Source organism: Dromiciops gliroides, chromosome 1 (assembly GCF_019393635.1).
Source record: "Dromiciops gliroides isolate mDroGli1 chromosome 1, mDroGli1.pri, whole genome shotgun sequence".
Classification (NCBI taxonomy): domain Eukaryota; kingdom Metazoa; phylum Chordata; class Mammalia; order Microbiotheria; family Microbiotheriidae; genus Dromiciops; species Dromiciops gliroides.
The window spans coordinates 8,651,387-8,663,696 of record NC_057861.1 but is presented as its reverse complement, the minus strand read 5'-3'; the positions used below and the strand labels follow the sequence as shown (position 1 = coordinate 8,663,696).

At 47.9% G+C, this 12,310-nt stretch overlaps 2 protein-coding genes across 3 annotated transcripts in view; one reads left to right on the top strand and one right to left on the bottom strand.

The window, feature by feature from the left end:
• Positions 1 to 1,567: 1,567 nt before the first annotated feature.
• LOC122744314 (basic proline-rich protein-like) lies at positions 1,568 to 2,559 on the bottom strand. The gene is made up of 3 exons (XM_043989766.1): positions 2,227 to 2,559; positions 1,698 to 2,141; positions 1,568 to 1,582 (listed from the first exon to the last, which is right to left on the bottom strand). Exons 1-3 carry the CDS (start codon positions 2,557 to 2,559, stop codon positions 1,568 to 1,570), a joined length of 792 nt encoding a protein of 263 aa, XP_043845701.1.
• The window catches only part of OSBP2 (oxysterol binding protein 2), a 292,924-nt gene continuing 283,101 nt past the window's right edge, over positions 2,488 to 12,310 (top strand). Inside the window, exon 1 of one of the 2 annotated variants that reach the window (XM_043967582.1) lies at positions 2,488 to 2,778. In XM_043967582.1, coding sequence (XP_043823517.1) covers positions 2,558 to 2,778 — 221 coding nt within the window. In that variant the 5' untranslated portion in view covers positions 2,488 to 2,557. The remainder of the gene's footprint in view (positions 2,779 to 12,310) is intronic. The other variant, XM_043967585.1, reaches the window with a different exon arrangement.

Below are 12,310 nucleotides of genomic sequence, written 5' to 3'. Positions count from 1 at the left end.
CAATTCACAGCTCCACCAACAATGCATTAGTGTTTCAATTTTTCCACAGCTTCTCCAACATTTTTTTTTTTGGTCATATTAGCCAATCTGATAGGTGGTACCTCAGAGTTGGGAAACATGAGCTTCTTAAGGACAGGCACTTTTTTTTTTTTTTTTGCTTGTACTCCCAGTGCCTAACACAATGCCTGGCAAACAATGGGCTTAATTATATGCTTGTTGGCACAAGCATCGAGAGAGCATTTCATTAGATATCTCAGGGAAGGAACACTACCCAAAGAATGGGAAAAAATCATAGTTAACACATCTTTCCAAAAGAGGCAAAAAATTGTGATTATTTACTAAACCACATACAGCTACTTTCTCAGTTTTCTAAAACAGGATGATCTACACACTAATCAAGCATTAAGTGCTTACTACATTCTAAGCACCGTGGCGGTCACTGGGCTAAAAACCCCAGAGTGAAACCTGTTACCCCTAGCTCCTAGTTTCCCTGCAGTCTCATTTGGGTCAGTGCCTTCCCTCCATTCCCTCCGATTTCTTGTCCTCATTATGCACAGTTGCTTTACATTAAGTTGTTTTCCCCCATTAGACCAAGCCCCTTAACAACAGGAGCTGTCTTTTGCCTTAGGATCCCTACTACCTGGTACGGGGTAAGTGCTTAATGTTTGTTGACTGACTCCTTATCAAGGAAATTTCATTTTATTACTGATACTTTTCATCCAAGGAGAGGATAACTGGGGGGTGGGGTGGTGGGTCTAGACTTGCTCCTGCTATTTCCTGATCGTGTCACTTCCCTTCCCAAACCTCAGATACCATATCTGCAATCATTACAAAAGCTATTTCTGGAGTGTTTTGAGGGCAACAGCATGTACACATAAGTTTATGCAGAAGAGATCATCTCGGGCAGTTGGGGAGGGGCACGAGGAGTAGAAGGGAGAGCTCAGCATGGTCTTCTTGGGGACAGTGGTGCTGGAGCCCAGTGTGAGGGAGGTAAGAGCAAAGGCAAGGAAGGATGCATTCCGGATAGGGGGCAAATCGGATGCGATGGTGTTGCTGGAGATAGCAGGCAAAGCTTTCTAGCTGCTTACTCGTTCATTGCGCTTCTGACTGAAAGGCATAAAATAGCAGCTTTGGTTGGGCGGAGCAAAGGTCCTTGACAGCAGCGATACAGGGGCCCTGGCAGGGTCCGGGAGAGGGCGATGCCTGCCTGCCTTGGGGGATGCCCTGTGCTTCGGCATCAAACTCGGACTACTCTGGGCTTCCTCGATCCACGAAGCCTCCCCCGACATCAGCCCAACTCTGCAAACGCCAAGCCAAGAGCAGGCAGATGGGCCGGGCAAGCCAGCGTCTGTCCCCGACACCAGGGGGCCTCCCGGTGTGTTAATCCCCCGCACGGCCGGGGTCAGGACGCCGGGAGTGGCCTCGCGCCAATCTGGCCAAATGCCGGCGGGGCGCTCCCCACTGCCAACAATTTCGTCACTTTTCCCAGCCCTTATGGTCCTGGAGCGCCCTGGGTCCCGGCAGGCTGCGAGCCAGTGCTGGGGGCTTCCCGTTTGCCCTGGATTGCCTACGCTGCGTGGCTCTGGGACGGATAGGCGCCCCGAGGCAGGCGTGACCCCCGTGCCAGGAGTGCTTAGCCTGGGGCGTGCTCCCGGAGGCTGGCGTCCGGCAGGGGGCGCAGGGCGCGAGGCCCCTACCAATGCGAGCCCATAGGAGCCACGCCGCGGTCGGCCGCCCAGCGGGGGTTCACGTGCTGCCAGCGCTCGGAGCTCTTTGCGCTCGCCCAGTAGGGGGAGCTGGGTGCGCGCCGGCTCCGCCAGAGTCTGCACGTGTCCCTCGGCAGAGGCAGGGAGGGCGGTACCCCCACGTGCCCCCCGGCAGGCTCGCTCCACCAATAAGAGCCCAAGGCAGCTCGGCGGGCGGGGCTTCCTCACGTGCCACCTCACACCTGCGCTGGCCGGCGCGCTTTCTCCCCATGCCGGAGCCGGAGCCGGAGCCGCCGGGGGCGGGCGAGGTGAGAGGCTGCCGTTCCAGCCCTCCCCCACACTCCAAGGCGGCCGGGGAGGGGCCCTCCCGCACGTGACGGCCCCCACCCCCGCGGCGCCGGCGCGCGCACTCTCTCGCGCCTCAGCGGTCCCGGGCTCGGTCCGGAGGCGGGAGGGGCGCCCACGTGACGGCCCCGCCCCCCACGTGCCACTCTCCCCGCGGCGGCCGCCGGCCTCACACCTGCCGGGCTCCGTGGGGGCTCCCTCCTCGCGGTCCGCTGCCGCTGTCGTTGTCGCCGCCGTCACCGCCGCCGCCGCCCCCGCCGGGAGTCCCGCGCCGGGCGGGAGCGGGGGCCGCCCTCGTGACGGGCTCCCCGGGCTGGCGCTGGGCTCGCGGGGGCGGGCGGCGGCGGCGGCGGCTCCGCCCGGGGCTCGCGGGGGCGTCCATGGGGAAAGCCGCGGCGGCGGGCGGGGACGGCCCGGGAGGTCCGGGGGGCGGAGGGGGCGCCCGCGGGCTCGCGTCCCTCCTCAGCGCCGTGCCCTGCCTGTCGTGCCACACCGAGGCGCCCGCCATGAGCGCGCTGCCCCCGCGGCCCCCGCCGCCATCGACGCCGCCGCCGCCGCCAGAGACCCCCGAGGACGCGGCAGCGGAGGCCAAGCAGCCGGGCGCCGAGGACGGCCGCGGGGGCAGCCCGGACGTCCTGAGGGGCTGGCTCCTCAAGTGGACCAACTACCTGAAGGGCTACCAACGCCGCTGGTTCGTGCTCAGCAACGGCCTCCTCTCCTACTACAGGTAGGGCCGGGCGGGGGCTGCGCGTCTGCGCCGCGGGAGGAGGCCGGGCGGGGGCTGGGCCCCGGGCCAGTGCGCCTGCGTGGCCGGAGCCCCGGGGGCGGGGGGAGGAGAGGGCCTGGCTCCCGCGGTGCGTGCGAACGTCGAGGGCAGCGAGGCCCCCAACACTCCTGGGAAGGGGCCCAGGGCACCCGGGGACGGAAGCCTTGGGGGGGGCGACGAGAGCCTGGAGGAACCGTCATCTTCAAGGACTTGGAGGTCCTTCGGGCGGACGAGGAAGTCGATCGGGCCCGGAGCTGTCCAGAGGGGGTGGGACCTGGGGGGGGGGGGGTGCCGGCGGCTGGTCCTTGTTCAGCCGGGGGTGGGGGGGGGCGGGGCTACGCTGGGACCAGCTCCAGAGCCAAGGGTCCCAGAGTGGGCCTGTAGCCGGGGAGGGGGCGAGCCAGGAGACCCTGAGCTTGGGGCAGTTTGGATTCCGATGGCAGCAGACGCCAAATCCCCGATGAGCCACATCCACGTGTATGTGAGATAGGATAATTTCTGCCCCCCCCCCCCCAGGGCACTTAATGCGTTAGAGGCAGCGAGGCAGCGGAGTGGACTTGATTTCAAACCCTGACCTTGTTCTACGGACAAGGAAGTGACTTAGTCACTGCCTTAATTTCTTCATCAGTAAAATGGGATTAATAATAACGGCATCTACCTCCCAGGATTGTTGTAAGGAAATGAAAAAAATGTTTATAAAGCATTTTACAAACTTCAAAATGCTACATATAATTTGGGGATTTAGAATTAAATTTATTTTGGAAAGGTTTTCAGAATTTTGTGATATCAGAGGAGATAGAGACATCCTGGGATGTCCGAAAGTAAGCATTGGACATTGCTTGTCCTTTGCGATCGGGGAGGGTAAAAAGTCATTCGTGTAGGTAGGTGTTTCCCTACTTCTTTGGTTTGTCGCTGCAAAGAGAAATTTACCCCACCTCTGCTCATTCACTTCAAAACCAACCCAGAACATGTGGTTACACAGTAGATGATATTATTCCATTAGGAAGAATGAAGGCAAGTCCCAGCATAGGCGGGAGATGTCTGCCCTCATGTGCCACTCATTCATTGTCCAGTGTGGGGAAGGGTGCAGAAAACAAGTCTTCATAGCATCTCTCTAACCTATCCACCAAAAACTGGGAATAATTGTAAAGCACTTCGTGCCATCTCGATGATGTGCGTAATGGATTCTTGGGCATGTTCCTTGTGCCCGCTCCCTTGTATACAACCTGTTTTTCCCAGCAACCTGCTTTGCTGACACTGATCCTATACCTGCTAAGTAAGAAGTCCGGGATCCTAGGGTGAGGATTAGCGATCGAAGTTCTAAAATCCATGTAGCTACAAGATTTACATAAATTCAAACAGTAAATACTGAACTCCTACCAGAATTCTCTTTCTGCTCCATGTACGTGATGGTGCAAAGATCTTATGGTAACTTTACCGATAAGGCTGTGAGTTCAGAGACTAATTTGAAGGAACAGTTTCTGTTCTTCTTAGCAGTTTGTAAAGCTCTCAAGTATTTCAGAGTCCTAGTTGAAGGGCACCTTAGAAGTCATAGAGCCCGATGTCTCCTCTCATCATCAACAGCAGGAAGCTTTTCATGTGCTTGTACACCTCTACAGGCAGCACCGTCAGTACAGAGTGTGCACAGGAGGGACAAAATACAAATTTGTCTTACACCTTACTCCCCTCCACAAACTTAACTGTCTCCCAACTTCCTGAGAGTCCCAGCTAAAAGCCCACCTTCTTTTTTCAAGTAATAAACATTTTTATTTATAGTTTCGGGTTCCAATTTCTATCCCTCCTTCCCTCTCCCACCTCCCTGAGGTGGTAAGCAATCAGATATGGGTTATACATGTACGATTATGTAAAACATGACCATACTAGTAATTTTGTATAAGGAAAATTGAATAAAAGAAAAAAATGAAAGAAAGTGAAAAACAGCCTGCTTCAGTCTGTGTTCATTCGATATCAGTTCTTTTCTTGGAGGTATGTTTCATCAGTTGTCCTTTGGGATTGTCTTGGATCATTGTATTGTTGAGAATAGTTTAGTCATTCACAGTTTTTCATCAAACAGTATAGCTGTTTCTGTGCACAATGTTCTCTTGGTTCTGCTCTACTATATATCAGTTCATACAAATCTTTCTGGACCTTTCTGAAATCATCCTGCTTTTCATTTCTTATAGCATAATAATATTCCATCACCATCATATACCACTATTTGTTTAGCCATTTCCCATTGAATGGGCATTCCTTTGATTTCCAATTCTTAGTCATCACAAAAAGAGGAGCTATAAATATTTTTGTATAAATAGGTCTTTTTCTCTTTTGGGGATGTCTTTGAGATATAAATGTAACAGTGGTATTGCTAGAGCAAAGGGTATGCACAGTTCTCTAGCCCTTTGGGCATAGTCCCAAATTGTTCTCCAGAATGGTTGGATCTTTTCACAACTCCACTGACAGTGGATTAGTGTCCCAGCTTTCCCACATCCCCTCCAGCATCCACTATGAAATCCCACCTTCTATAAGAAGCCTTCTGTGATTTCCCTTAATGCTAATGCCTTTCCTTTGTTAATTATCTTCAATTTACCCTTTTATCTTGTTTGTCCACAGTGGTTGGCATGCAGCCTCCCCCATTGAACTGTGAACTCTGTGAGGCAAGGACGGTTTTGTGCCCAGTGTTTAGCACAACGCTGGGCACATAGTTGGCACTTGATAAATCCATTTTGACTTGATTTATTGAGTAAAGGAGTGAATGAGAGTGTGAATGGGTTGAATGTGCCTGTGAACATTTGGGGTGAAGTGAGGAATTGATGCCTGGCAACAAGTCAGGGAATCAGTTCAAGTAATTTCTGGACATGTCAGTTTCATATTAATTTTTAGAAAGATCAATATTTTAGCATGTTACAGACTAAACATCTCATTCACTGTTCCTTTACATTGAAGCTTACTTCAGGGGGCTGGGTTGTTTCTTGACCCACTGGCTGGAACTAGGCAACCGCAGCAGCAGCCAGAGAATGGGGTTATGGATGTTTCTAGTGTAACATCTTTTCACCTAAGCCAACCTCCCACTCTTTTTGCATTTTGGAACAGGTGTATAGCTTGACATCTGGAAGAGATGAGTGCATTTATTTTTTGAGGTCATGTGAGTGAAGTGTTGAGCCCTGTTCAGGCTACTCGTGTGATTAACAGCCAAGAGAAGCCAGGCAGCACCCAACGTCACACCCCAGGGCTCTTCTTGCCAATATCACCAAGTTTTGCTCTGCAAAATATTTTTATGACCCTTCAAAATGAGTGTCAGGAAGGGATGTGTTTTAACCAAGGCCTCAGTTTCATAGAACATATTAAAAATCCCTTTGTAGGGGAAAGTCAGTACAAAATTCAGAAGTGGTTTTAGTAAATCACACTGTCTATATTTTGGTGTAAGATTTCATAGGAAGTGTGCTTATATGGACTTGAGATGTTCATTTTTATAATTGTAATGGTTTGTAAATACATTAGTATTGTTTAGTCACCAGCAAGAACTGTACATCAGGAAGAACATGATAGGAAGAGGAGTAAGGGCAGAGGAGCTTATCAAAGGAATTAGTCAGATTCTTATATTCTTGCAATTTGGGACTGAAGAAAGTGAAGTGTTTCACTTTATCTCTGATTTTAAATGTATCTAGAAGAGACCACTACCCTGTCACATCTGCCAGATTTCAGGGCTACCAAATACGCCTTAACCTTTGTTCATGGCTGTACTTCCACCTTGAAACAAAGTGGCCCCTGGGGATTCAAATATAAGCCATGATCCTGTGTCATCGAGGACTTGATAGTCTTTATTTCAGTGAACCTTGGCCTGTGAGCAGAGGTAGAGATGGCACTGAATCATACTGACATTGATCAGATGCTAGACATCAGTGACTTTAAGATAACTTGGGTGCAGGTATTAATAACAGCCATCACTCACATAACCCTCACCATGTGTCAGGTACTGTGCTAAACCCTTTATAATTCTCTCTTTTGATTTTCAACAACCCTGGGAGGTAGGTGCTATTATTATCTCCATTATACAGTTGAAGAAACTGAGGCAAACAGAGGTTTAAGTGAACTGCCCAGCTAGTAAGTGAGACTGGATTTAAACTCAGGTCTTCCTGACTCCAGGCCTGGCACTCTATCTGGTATGCCACCTAAGATCTAAATAAGCAAGTAAGACATTGGACAAAAAGTAATCTATACAAAAGGCTTTTTAAAAAAGATATTTATATCTAAAATCGATTGATTGATCGAGTCTCCCTATCTCACCCGAGGCTGGAAGTGTGTTGGCCACTTGCCAAACAAAGATCTTAATCTTAATGTGTATGGAAGCTTTAACCAATCACTTTTCCCACTGGGCTGGTTAGCCCCTCCTTAGGAAGCCCAGTGGCCTTCTGATCCTGGGAGCTCCCCATATCAGTGCTGCAATGAGCACTGACACTTACTGGGTTGAGTTCACGGCAGCTCAGACCTTCCAAAAGGAAGCAGTGCGACAGCCTCAGCCTCGCCAGCTGTGGGAGCCCCTGGTGTGCGCTACCACAGCCCACTTGAACATTTATTCAAAACTTTTTATTTTTAAAATTCTGCCTTCAACCACCACCACCACCACCATGGAACATCACACATACAGCAGAACACAATTCGATTCTACAGGAAACCAAATCTCCATTTCACACCCCTCGCTTTGAGGAACCCCAACTATATAATGAATTCATCATTCTTCTCAAGATTGTCTTTCTTCTTCCTTAACTTCCTTCTGTTTTCATCATTAGGGCATTAAAAAAAGTTAAGCTCATTCTCTCTTTGGCATCATTATTGCTAACCACCCTCCCAGCCCCCAACTGCCTTCCTGTCCCCCTCTGCCCCCCAAGTTAGAGAATAGCTTTCTTCCTCATTGGAAGTCTTCAGGCAAGTGCTGGATGCCCTGTAGGTTAACAAGGTAACCTTTCTTGTTCACTCAGTGGCTTCTGAAGTGCCTTCTGTAGTGCTGTGACCCCTGAGGTGATTGTGTGTGGTTCAACACCACACAGGCTTCAGCTCTTTGTTATTTCCAGGGGGAGCAGCAGGGGCTTGAAGAACCTAAAGGGGAGGGATGGACAATGGCCACTCAGTTCTGTGTATTATCAGCAGAAGTATTTGGATGCGTAGCTGCTGCACTGTCTTCTTGGGAGTTAAAAATACTCTCTAAATCCTGGCAGATGTAGAAAGTATTTCTGGGCCATGTGTAATTGTTGTCGAGCTTACGCTTTTCCTAGGAGCGTTCTAGGAACAGTGATAGAGGACAGAAGATTCTACAAGAGAAGCGAGTGAGTATTAGGAGAGGCCTTAATTTTATGTGTCTTTTTAGTACTTCAATTTCTTGATTTAGGCTCAGCTTCCATCTCGTTTTTACTCTGTCAGAGCCTTCCCAGTCATGCTGTCTTACTTGCGTCTTGAATGGCACTTTTTCTCTGGCAATCAACAAAATTTATTGAGCAATTACTGTGTCCTGGCCTAGTGCTAATCACCTGGGGGCTCACATTCCACAGGGAGAAACTACATGGAGATAACTGGGCGTGTTCTAGATAGATCCTGAGTAGATGGAATTTTATCTCAGAGAGGAAGGCACTAGCAGGTGACAGGGACCAGTAATAGCAAAGTTAGGGTTTAAGAGGGGCAGCTAGGTGGTGCAGTAGATAGAGCACTGGCCCTGAAGTTGGGAGGACCTGAGTTCAAATCGGACCCCAGCGATGTGACTCCAGGCAAGTCACTTAACCCTGATTGTCTCAAACACCCGGGGCCATCTCCAGTCATCCTGATGTATATCTTGTCACTGAACCCTGATGGCTCTGGAGGAGAGTGAGGTCATGACCCTGCACAGCCCTCCCTCACTTAAATCCAGTTTACTGCAAGTCATGAAATCACCTCAGTGCCATGATCCTTTTCAAGAGCAAAGGACAAACAGCAACAAGGGTTTAAGATGAACTTTCCAGAGAGCAAAGTGTAAGGTTGGGGTAGATCTGGAGTAGGATGTGGGGAGGTTGAGGGGGAGAGGAGTAAGGGAGAAGGCAGTAGGGGACAGAACAGGGTTTGAGTGATGACAGCTCAGAATCCCTGGGATGGGGAGAGTGTGATAGGGTCAGAGAATGCTAACCACTGAGGAATGAGTTCAGATGGATTATTAGTGCCATCCAGATAGGGAAGTGATAGTTCAGAGCCTTCCCTTGTTGTGCCATCTCGTGATGTCAGATCCTCTGAGGTCTTGGAAGGCTGCTTCACGACAGGCAGGAGAAGGTACAGCCTTGGGCAGTTCAGAATGGAGGGAGAAGCCTGCAGTTCAGGGTGGGTACGGTCTGGGAATGTCCCCTGGAGAAGGTGCTGGGGTAAAGAGAGAGGCCTGAGGCCTGGGGGAGCTCAAACTGGAAAGACTCTAGCCTGAGGAAGTCACCAACAGTGAATTGGATGTGGGCTGAAGCCTAGGCCAAGGCAGGGAACCCCCAGGAAGTAACAGGTGAGGAAGCAGAGACAGAAGCTGTAGTCAGGCTGGGGCTGGATCTGGTGGAGACAGTCTTCTACACCCGGAACCCCCCACCTCTGCAAAGAAGGAGGGAGGTGTTTTTTCTTATCTCTTCTTTGGGGGCAAGTTTAGTTGTTATAATTTTACAGTGTTTAGTTTGGATTTTCATTTTTTTCCATTTACTTTGCTTTTATTGTATATATTGTTTTCTTGCCTCTGCTTAGGGTGGTTTTGTTGATTTTTCTTTATGTTGAGCCTAAATCTGAGAAAAGGCCTTTGCTGTCACTGGTAGCCTCACCCCAGAAAGGTGCCTGCTGAAAGGACATGTTTTGTTTTTTTTTAATGTGGCAAAATTTTAATGAATAACCCTGGTCTCAAAGAGATATGAGAATATCCTTTGCAGACATCCTTTGCAGGGAGTGGAGGAGGGGTAGCAGAGGTATGAAACTTCTCAAATAATGTGAGATTCCTTCAATGTATTGATTGGTTTTGCTGAATTTTTTTCTCTCCTTTGTTTTTTTTCTCTTCCTTCCTTTATTTATTTAAAAAGATTTTTTTTTTCCAAGATAAACAGATTTATTTGGGGCTTAATGGAAACCAATGATGACTTAAGAATTCTTCCACAGCCATGCAGGTTCTTCTTTTTTTTTGCTTTGAGTAGAATTTTATTTTCCAAAATATATGTAAAAACAAATTTTAACATCAATTTTTTAAAACTTTGTGTTCCAGGGCAGCTAGATGGTGCAGTGGATAGAGCACCAGCCCTGGAGTCAGGAGTACCTGAGTTCAAATCCGGTCTCAGACACTTAACACTTACTAGCTGTGTGACCCTGGGCAAGTCACTTAACCCCAATTGCCTCACTAAAAAACAAAACAAAACAAAAACTTTGTGTTCCAACTTCTCTTCCTCCCTCCATTCCCACCCCCCACCCACAAGAACTCAAGCAATTCAAAATAAGTTATACAGTAGTCATGGAAAAATTCCCATGTTAGCTAGTTGTGAGAGAAAACAGTCAAAAAACCCCCAAAACTTCAGATTAAGGAATTGTCAAAGAGGAAAAGAAAAAAAAATTTAAAATGTGTTTCCATCTGTTTTCAGATACTATCAGTGTTTTCGCTGCAGATGGGCTGCAATCTTCATAAGTCCGTCAGGGTTATATTGGATCATTGCCTTGCTGAAAATAATCACATGCTTCCCAGCAGATCATCCCCCACTATTGCTGTTATTTTGTATACAGTACATTTCACTCTGCTTCAGTTCATGTAGGTCTTTCCAGGTTTTCCTGATAGTCTCCTGTTCATCATAACCTGTATATAGTACTTTAAGCTTGACAGAGAATTTTCTTCATAAAAGCCCAGCAAAGTAGGTACCATACGTTTTGCCGTTATAATCAATCATCATAACTATTTCACTCCATCCCACTCCCTTGCCATGACATTTATTCTATCTTCTTTTTACCCATTCCTCCTCAAAAGTGTTTTACATCTGACTGTCCTCTCCCCCGCTCTGCACTCCCTTTTTTCACCCTTCCTTCCTTATAGGACATGTTTTTTTATGATTTGAGCAACATGACACAGTTTATATAAGGTTTCTTCATTAGTGCACAAAATTCGTCTTGATAAGCAAGCTTTTTAGTTTATGGCTTCGTAATTGCCCTTAATGAGGGTGAAAGAGAAGAGTGTAAAAGCTGGCTTGAAGCTTAACATTAAAAAAACTAAGATCTTGGCAACTGGTCCCATCAGTTCTTGGCAAATAGAGGGAGAAGAAATGGAAGCAGTGTCAGATTTTATGTTCTTGGGCTTAAAGATCACCGCAGATGACAACTGCAGCAATGAAATTAAAGACACTTGTTCCTTGGAAGAAAAGCTTTGGCAGATCTGGATAGTACGCTGAAAAGCAGAGCTATCACCTAGCCCACAAAGGTCTGTGTAGTTCCAGCTATCTGTTTTTTCAGGAGCATGTGTAGACTCAAAGGAAAGCTGAGCACCATAGAATTGACACTCTGAAATTGTGGTGCCGGAGAAGACTTTGGAGAGTCCCTTGGACAGCATGGAGGTCAAAATAGTCAATACTTAAAGAAATGAATTCAAGCTGTTCTCTGGAAGGTCAAATCCTGAAGGTGAAGCTTAAAACTTTGGCCAGATAATGAGAAGATGGAGCTCATTGGAAAAGATCCTGATGTTGGCAAAGATTAAAGGCAAAAGGAAAAGGAGCCGGCAGAGGATCAGATGAGTAGATCATGTTATGGAAGCAACAAACAGGCGATTGGACAGACTTCAGGAGATAGTGGGATAGTGAAGGACAGAAGCACCTGGCATGCTGTGGTCCATGGGGTCACAAAGAGTCAGACGTGACAACAGGCTGTCCATTCAGAGCACAGTGAAAAACATTGCTTCACAAGGCTACAATTTTCTTAATAACCATATGTTTCAGTCTCTTGACCATTTACTTATTAATACAATGCCTGGCACACAGTGCTTAATAAGTACTTGTTTCTAATTTAAGTGATCTAAGGTAAACTTCACGTTCAGCTTTTCTAATTACCTGGGATCTATAGGACCAGGGCCTGAATGGCCTGAAACCAGGCTTGAGGGAGCAGGGATTTTTATCATTGATGTCATAGAGTATTGGTCTGGTAAGAACCTTTCTTTTCTTTTTTTTTCCTATTTTTAAATTTAATTATTATTTTTATTTTAGTAATAATATTTAAGGTTTTGCATTCCAAATTCTGACCCTCCTTCCCTCCTCCCTCCCTGAGGCAGTATACAATCAGATATGGGTTATACATGTGCAGTTGCATAAAATGTTACCACTGTAGGGACCAATTTTTAAACATCTATTTTTTTTTTTGGTGAGGCAATTGGGGTTAAGTGGCTTGCGCAGGGTCACACAGCTAGTAAGTGTTAAGTGTCTGAGGTTGGATTTGAACTCAGGTACTCCTGAATCCAGGGCCAGTGCTCTATCCACTGTACCATCTAGCT